The sequence below is a fragment of the Sinocyclocheilus anshuiensis genome, unplaced genomic scaffold, assembly GCF_001515605.1.
Source record: "Sinocyclocheilus anshuiensis isolate Anshui unplaced genomic scaffold, SAMN03320099.WGS_v1.1 scaffold278, whole genome shotgun sequence".
NCBI classification, from domain to species: domain Eukaryota; kingdom Metazoa; phylum Chordata; class Actinopteri; order Cypriniformes; family Cyprinidae; genus Sinocyclocheilus; species Sinocyclocheilus anshuiensis.
The window spans coordinates 1524273-1533464 of NW_015546072.1; the positions used below are offsets into that span (position 1 = coordinate 1524273).

Here is a 9192-nt window from a genome sequence, read left to right on the forward strand (position 1 = left end):
GCTCACTCTAGGCCGCCGTGTGTGACGCTGTGTTTCGTTGTGAAAGCGAAACTACTTTGTTTGGCCTTCCAAAAGAGGACACGACTAGAAATCTGTGGTTAATTTGTATTTACAACACTGTTCCAGAACAGTTCAACCCAAATATTCAGATGTGTCCAGCGCATTTTATAGAGAGCTGTTTCCTGATCCTGGGAGAGTAGACTACAATGCCGGCTGTTCTGATTCGCAGACTGTAAGTACGTTTTTTATTTTTAAAGAATTTGCCACGGACGATTCAAACGCGAGTTTTGAGCAGTGTAGAGTAGCGTTTGTAGTTTGTCATTTCTCCGATCACCGGGACACGGCATCACAGTATGGTAAGGGGCGTAACATTTCCGTCACACGCTTGAGGTATTCGGCCAATCACAACGCACTGGATAGCTGGCCAATCAGAACACACCTCGCTTTTCAGACCGATGAGCTTTGTAAAAATCGACGCATTTCAGAAAAGTGGGGCATAGAGGAGAAACAATAATGTACAGTATGTGGAAAATAATGTGTTTTTTGAACCTTAAACCGCATAAACAGATTTCATTACACCAAATACACAAAATAATGTTCTTTTTAGCAGCATCATATGACCCCTTTAAAACACTAGATGACTTGACAAGACGCTTGGCAGCCAAACAAATAGGCTAATAGATTCAAACCCAATTTAAACTGATCTCTGGTGTATGTTACAAATGGCCAAGAACATTAATAGACAAAGTTATCTGATATATTTCACTGAGCTCAAGTATGATTACTGTTGAAACTTAGCAAACAATAAATCTATAGTCTCCATGTCATGAATAGCTGCTTTGTGGATCTGCTAACCAGGCAATTGTACAGCTGAGGCAAAAATGTATTACTTCACTGTTTGAAGTGCACACAAAAAAAGTGCTCTTTTGTCCAGTGCGAAGAGTACCCATAGTAACACTGAAGAGTCAAACCTTCCTGCTAGAATCACACTGAACAACATTGATGGATGGATGGCGATTGCTTGACAGCTTTTTCAGTTGCAAATACGGAGTAATCCAAAGGCTCATGGGACAAGAGTAAACACCCTCTACGATGGTGAAATGGAGGAAGTCAGAGAGAGAAAGAGATGCGTAAAGGCTGTGTGAAATTCACAAGGGTGAGAATGCCTCATTTCTACCCACAAAGTCAACACAGATAGCCCTGCCACAAAAGCCTCATTTCAGTTCGCTAGAAGAAAAAACCTCACTAGCTGAGATTTGAGGAACTTGGAAAAGTCTACAAAAAGTCCACAGGATAATGGGATGTGGGGTACACACGTGGTGACGTCTTCTTCAGCCGTTTTCAGATTTTATGCCGATTCATCAGTCAAAACAGAGTAGCACACTGGAGACACTACACATTTTGCAGTTTTCACGTGGGTGTTTAGACAAACGAGATCTTACAAAGTTATCTCAAGGCCTGATCAAGAACAGTGTGCCATTGAATTCATTACCATTAGATAATGAAAGATAATGAATACTCTTCCTGTATTAACAGATCTGCAATGGTATTCAGACATGAATGTTTTCACAGTGCAATGTTACCAGGCAATAAAACCACCTTTTTTATAGAATGCATCATCACAGGTGATTCATAGGGCAGTCATATATGACTCAAGCCCAGACATCTGATGGAGATATCACAGTTCGATTTCCATAATGTTTCCCAGCAGAACAAGACTAAACAGTCCAGTGTGCAAGAGCTGAGAAGATTTTCACACACTTGAACACAAAACAAGATATTTTGCTTTACATCTTGACAATAATTAGAAGGCTTCTTCAAACTGTTGCTGGATAGATCTCAAAGGGAAGCTCCACCCAATTTTGAAAATTCTCTCTTCATTTACTCGCCCTCATGGCATTCCACATGTGTATGATTTTAACACAAAACAGTATTTTTCAAAAAATAACCCATCCCTGCAAGCATTACATCATCATGTTTCAAAGTGTGATGTTTATGTCAAGCGGGTTTTTGAAGTGCAAATTTTTGGGGTTACTATCCACTTTCATTAATATGAACTCCGAAATTGATTCGGTAACATTTTATTTTATAGTCTTCTTGTTACATGTTACACATACTTACTACAGTAATAACAGTATATTATACATAATTACATGCAATAACCCTAAAGTAGGCTAACATATTCATTAATATTACTTAGTACTTGTGTTAGATGTGCAGTTACAGGGACACACTAAAATAAAGTGTAACCATGGATTTTTCTTTTCTAAAAATCTTCATTTGTGTTCATGAATTAGTTATAATCTTAACTATAATTATGACATTTTAATAATCTTTCTAATTCTATGGTAATAGGGAAGTCACAGCTATAACGATAATGACACAGAGTGCTACAAACAGTAACTTGGAATTTTTGGAATCACTTTCAAAACATTTTTTTTTTGTTTTTTTTCCCCAGCTGATGATCGATAAAAACACTGAATCCAGCTGACTTCAAATAGCTCCAACATTTAAAGCGGCAGACAAGAGAACGGCAGCTTAAGTGGACATGTTGTTCTGGCCAATGTTGTTTTGGACCACATTTATATTCACCTCTTTGACAAAAACAGTCAAAACAATACTCTTCAAAATATCTTCTTATAGGGCCTATGTTCTGAAAAGAAAATCAGTCTTACAAATTTATAGAAACATAAGGGCAAGTAAATAATTTCAGAGTTTTATTTTTTGTGTGTGAGCTATCCTTTTAAATGATATGCCAATGGACAACACAGCTAAATTTGACTGTCCTACCTGTGTTGCTTTAATTGCTTTGATATTACAACATAAGCTTTGTCTTGTGAGGTTGCTTATGTGGATGAGGAAACTACAAATGTTAATAAATGCTACTGTCGCTGGCATAAAGAGGGAATCAATTACCATCAAATCAGAATCAACAGCTAAACAAAGCAGGGTTATCTAATGATAGCAATTAGTTAACAAACACTGAGACTACATAATGCCAATCCCCCCCGTCTCCACACATTTGTGGGGCCACTGGCTCCTGACAAGCTTAGCACTAATGAGACAACACTATTGACGCTGAACACTGACTGCTAGCTCTCTCTTTCCACTGCTAATCTTATGCAAACAAGCAGCCACACTGATCCAACCAGGAAATGAAAAGACCACCCGCGGACCCCACCACATACAAAGGGGCTACAAGACGAGTTGGCCCTCAGAGAAATTAGTAAACTGAGAATGTGAAGGAGACAATACACTGACACTCATTTACCACATCTAGCCCTGAAGTGTTTCCTGGTGGGGTGTCCAATATTGTCTGTTTTATTTGGATTTGATCGAATTTGATTCACATGGTTCAGTTAAAAACAAGGACAGATACGGGGGACATATTTGTCCTGACCAGAATGAAATGAGGACAGAAGACGGAACATGGTCAGTCACAGTGAAGACAAAATTTCCTGACTGTCGGAGCAAGATAAAATACTGACTAAAATGATAAGTCTGACACCACAGTTGATGGAAAAATACTGCCCTGTAAAGTCAGCAGAAAGTATTAGCCTGCTGATAAAAGACAACTTAAACCAGCCTAAGATGATTTGGTGGTCTTAGGTGGTTTATGTGGGTCTCTCAGCCAATCCAAACAGGATTTAGCTTAGCTGCTTAGCTGGATTCAGGCTGAAAAAATTTCCCAAAACCCTCTAAAACCAGATAACAGTTTGACCAGTCTGGGAGACCATCAAAACATCTTGGGCTGGTTTAAGGTGTTTTTCCCCCCAACAGTATATTGTCTAGAGTCTTCATAGTCACAACGGGGTTTAAATTAACAAATAGCTAGTTTTGTTAAATAAAAAACAGAAATTTAAGCGGATATGATTTACTATATTCATGAAATGATGCACAGCACATTTACTATTGAGAACTCACAACTGTAACTGGCACAGAACAAACAAGGTGACACTAAAACTGCTTTTATAGTTGAAATTGATACACATTAACAAATACAACAATAATATACGTTAAAAGAACGGAACATTTATTATTAGACTTTTTCTAAAGCATCACCATAAAACGCTACAGAAAATCATTTTAAACCCGAGTGCTCCGCGCGGTTCACGATGGATGATAAAAGACGGTGATGTTTCTTCATGCCGTACAGTCAATGCATCACTCACCTGAGACAAACAACACGGTGCACACATGCTGACAGCGAGGCAAATCCTCCTTACAGACACCGATCCAGTTCAATCGTTGAGCTCGTGAGGTTCTGATAACGCGACCGTGGCTCGAGCGTTCGGTGCTCCCGCGATTCTCCCTGCACGCGCCGCGCGCCCCCGCGCACAATAGACTGTAGCGTGCGCGAGCAGCGGCTCTGCGGAAGTCTGAGAAGATGGCCTACTATAAATCCCAAATCACAGAGCCGTGATGGGTGACAGTGGCGCTTTGTTGTTTATTCACATTCATTGAATATGATTGATCTTACAGCCAAATCAAATACATTCATCGACGCACATCACTTCCGCTATCGTCATAATGTGATGTTTTAGAGTTCCCTCGACCACAACGACGACGAAAAGCATAATTCAGAGCTCTTTTATAGCCTGACCGCACCAAATCTTACCAGGGGACAGGCACAGGTTTATATTATATATTTGTTATTCCAATTCGGATATCTTTGTTTCAGCTCATGTCAAAAATGTGGTTGTATTTGATTTGTTTACATGTATACAGGCTAATAGGTGGGGCTTTTGGCTTGAATGTGCTCATACAAGTGTTCTCCAGTGACAGCATTCCATCCATCACTCACAAATCTGTAAAGTATGCAAGTTGCAGAGAACATCAGTTTTCAACTGTAAGCGTTGACCAGGTTGAATAAACGACCTTGTACATCGAGACAGAAAGTATTTATGTAGTACTAATGCGGTTTAACTGGTCTCCGTTTATTGAAATTCTGTCTGTAAACATCACTCTCAACATATCACAGTGTTGGCTGAAGAGTCAGTTCACTGACAAACTACTGGAAGAGAAGTTACAGACAGAGCTGTAACAACAGCACCGCCTTCAGGACTACAGATGCGGTTTCAAACAAACCAAACTGCCTTAGATGCTTTATGATGATGATAATAACAATAATAATAAAGCTTGGAAATAAAGATTAACCAGGATTTCAGGAAATTAACCACACCAAATCCTTATAAGCATTACTTAAAAATATAACATGATTACAATTGAAAATATTACATTATTTTAACTATTATTAATATCACATTTATTATTATAACATAGACATTGTTTTTATTGTATATATGCTAAACATATTACTGAATATGCTAGTGACAGATGTGGGTGATGTGCATAATTAAAAGAGACACAACAGGCAAAACTACATTTTTCTATAATTTAATTTCCTAAAGTACATACAAAAATAATTAAACTATCAACACAAATATGTTAACTCCGTAACTCTGTTAAATGTAAACAGCACATTTGCCATTCATGCAGAACCACAGCAGCACCAGTGGAAGAAAACAGCATCCAAATCACTCAGAAAACCAATTTCTTTTTAAGGGTACCTGAGAAATGGGATAGGAAAAAAAAACAATTAGATTTCAAACTTCAATCCCAGTTTCATTATATATTATCCTTTTCTATTACACACTGGTGTAATCTAATTGACAGCTTTCATTAATCACACAAAAAACACCACTGGAAATGTTAAAGACCCCCTGTGGTGAAAATCAAGTTTTTAATGTTGTTTACATGTTCATCTGGTAACATGCTTCAAGTCAGACCATGTGCAAATTCATCAGTCAACACCACTTCCGAGCATTAAACAACATTGATAGCTATCGGATGCATTTATCTAGTATTTTTGCATGTTGTCTTCACCTTGTTCAATACTGTCACGTTTTCTCTTGATTCCAATCAACAGGTTTTCTTTCTCCTTCAGGGCTTCTGTTGAGGAGTTTGGTCTGGGAAGCTGAGGTCCTGGGGTGGGTCCTGGTCTATTGCTGAAATATCTCATCTTCAAAGCCTAGAATGAGAATATCCATTCATTCAGACCCTCTCTAATGTAGATTAGCTTTAAGCATTAATGGGGTCATATAATGTTGCTAAAAAGAACATTATTTTGTGTATTTGGTGTAATGAAATGTGTTTATGTGTTTAAGGTTCAAAAAACACATTATTTTCCACATACTGTACATTATTGTTTTCTATAAAATGCGCTGGACACATCTGAATATTTGAGCGGCGGCGGGCTAGAGTGAGCGGAAGCCGGAGGCCTAGAGTGAGCCGCGGCCTAGAGTATGTGGAGGCCGGCTTGAGTGAGCAGAGGCGGCGGGCTTGAGAACGGCGCGGCCGGCGGATTAAGTTGAATGAACTGCGACCCAGTTACTGGCACCTGTGAAGCTGTAGTGCGTGTGCAGGGGTTAAAGGTGAATAATCCCTTCAGGAGCTCCAGGAGGTCATCGCCAGCTGCGCTGAAGATGTGCTCCAACGGAGTGCCAGGAAATGGCTTAAATGACACATAGTCCGGTAGACTGGACATCCCCTTAAACAAAAACCAGCACAAATCACTAATTCTACCTCATATACACACAAAGAATGAAGGTTTTGAGAAATACGCAAAATGAAGCTGAAGTAAAACTCTCTCAATTACAAATAAGTTCAGAAGATAACTACAACTCACAGGCCATGTCTCCTCTGTTGGTGTTCCCAAAGCTTCAAATATCTTTGTCAGCTGGTCCAAGTCTGAATCACCAGCTAAAAATGGCACCTGGAACAAGAACAAACAATTCTTAAAATACATGTTAATGGTTTAATCAATATGCAAACTTGTTTCTGCCAGGGGATACATTTGTTTTAAAAGATCATTTTTTTCTCTTCTGACCAAAGTAATCAATCAAACCAAAGTAATTATATTTTTCCTTCTTTTACAAAGTCATAGAAACACTAACATGATTTTTTTCTTTTGCTATTGGAGAAAATGGGAACACAAAAAATTGTATTTGTTGTAGTTTCTGTTCACCACTATAGAAGTTTACCCATCTATGACAGCTTTCGCTTCTGAGAATCCCAGAAATGTGAAAAGGGCCTAAAGGTATTCAGAAGGGCCAAATGGTTTTACAAACCCTGGATAAAGTCAGATACTCACTCGGAGTAAAAGCTCAGCAAGAATGCAGCCGACTGCCCACATGTCCACACCCACACCGTACATCCTGGCACCGAAGAGCAGCTCTGGGGCACGATACCATCTGAGAAGTACCCACACAACATGAAAAATGAAACAATAGCATAATAGAGAAGATCCAAGTATTATTGTAAAAGGTCATTACTGCATTATCAGAAACTTCTACAAACCTTGTAACAACTTGATGCGTATACACTCGGTTCGGGCTTCCAAACGCTTTGGCTAAGCCAAAATCAGCCAGCTTCAGGACTCCATTTTCATCCAGTAGCAAATTATTGGGTTTCAGATCCTAAAAAAAGAAAACAATAACGCTGACTTGAAGTAGCAGTTTTCATCAGGATTTTTTGGGTAGTACTGTTCACCAAGCCTGCATTTATTTGACCAAAAATTCTGTAAAAACAGTAGTATTATGAAATATTATTACAATTTAAAATAACCATTCTATTTAAAAATATTTATAAAAAAAACGTCATTTATTCCTATGATGGCAAAGCTGAATGTTATCAGCCATTACTCCAGTCTTCAGTGTCACATGATCCTTCAGAAGCCATTCCTATATGATGATGTGGTGCTCAATGAACATTTCATATCATTATAAATGTTGAAAACAGTTGTGCTGCTTAAAACAGTACATGTTTTTGAGATTCTTTGACGAATAAAAAGTTCAAAAGAACAGCATTTATTTGAAATAGAAATCATCTGTAACATATAAATGACTTTTGATCAATTTAATACATCCTTGCTGAAGAAAATCATTAATTTCTTTGGAAATTATATATTACAGACCACAAACTTATGAACAGTAGTGTGCATAATTAAAAACACATGGAGCAGATGCATGGAGCCTCACCCTGTGCAGGATCCAGTGATTGTGCATGTATTCCAGACCCTGTAACGTCATTAGGATGTATGCCTTTATATTGGCTGGTGTCAATACAAGACTGGTGTCCTTTATAATCACCTGAAACAGACCATAACACAACTACTTATTTATGTAAAGTGTTTTAAGAGCAATGACCAAACAGTTAGGAGGGATAAACATCATACTTATACTGTGTTATTGTTTGATCTACTGGAGTTCTTAATGGCTTTTTACTCTGTGATAGGTTTGTTGTTGAAGTTACCAAGATAAACAATAAATGTCCAAGTGCATTGTTGTCACCTCGAGATCTGTCTCCATGAAGTCAAAGACAAGACTGATGTTGGATTTGTGTCCAAAAGCATCCAGGAGCTGAGATAGAAAACAGGTTCACTGATGTCAGTATTAGCATATAATGAACAACAGTGCATCAAAGTTTTATATGAATATAGACATGACTTACACCAATAATGTTTGGATGGCTGAGCTCTTGCAACAACTTAATCTCTCGAAGGGCTGTTCTGTTGATGCCTGGATAACAGAATATATATAGTGTATATATAAGACTCAAATTAAACGGATTACTAAAAAAAAAAGTTATAATCAAAGATTATGACATATCCAATGCACACCATCTTTGGCTTCTATTCTGTGCCCCACTTTTATCTGCAAACAAGAAATTCACCTTTTAACATAAAGGTACTTAGGAATGATTAAAAAAATCTAAATATTCTACTACCCAATGCAAAATACTAAAACAAGAGAATTTGATCAAAAGTGATGGTTTTTAATAAGTATTAACTGAAGTGTCTTACCTTTTTGATAGCAACAATAGTGTGTGTGGCTTTGTCTCTTGCCTTGTACACAGTTGCAAACTGCAAAATAATTGTACAATGCATTAATGGCAATATACATTGATAAAATTAACGATTATCATACACCTGCAAGAGCTGCTGCAGCTATACACTACAAATTGAACAACAGCTCAGAAATAGCAAAGTTATGTCGTTTACCTGTCCTTCACCAAGAAAGTCCAGCTTTTCGTAGCGCTTCGCTCTGGACTTCACATCTAATGCCATGATATCAACCGTAAAACTGTTCTTTGTGAAGTCACACTTCCTTCTGTATTAAAGAGCACTTTATA

General features: G+C 38.0%; 2 protein-coding genes across 2 annotated transcripts in view; both read right to left on the reverse strand.

Moving 5' to 3' along the window:
- LOC107699732 (serine incorporator 5) overlaps positions 1 to 4365 on the reverse strand; it is a 45451-nt gene extending 41086 nt beyond the window's left edge. Inside the window, exon 1 of the mRNA XM_016501074.1 lies at positions 4173 to 4365. Within this exon, the coding sequence (XP_016356560.1) occupies positions 4173 to 4199 (27 nt within the window). The 5' untranslated portion in view covers positions 4200 to 4365. The remainder of the gene's footprint in view (positions 1 to 4172) is intronic.
- A 1016-nt stretch (positions 4366 to 5381) lies between these two features.
- Positions 5382 to 9192, reverse strand: LOC107699696 (cyclin-dependent kinase 7-like). The gene is made up of 12 exons (XM_016501029.1): positions 9062 to 9192; positions 8864 to 8923; positions 8681 to 8714; positions 8512 to 8579; positions 8352 to 8420; positions 8040 to 8150; positions 7360 to 7478; positions 7154 to 7253; positions 6689 to 6775; positions 6401 to 6550; positions 5887 to 6031; positions 5382 to 5570 (listed from the first exon to the last, which is right to left on the reverse strand). Exons 1-12 carry the CDS (start codon positions 9125 to 9127, stop codon positions 5542 to 5544), a joined length of 1038 nt encoding a protein of 345 aa, XP_016356515.1. The 5' UTR covers positions 9128 to 9192; the 3' UTR covers positions 5382 to 5541.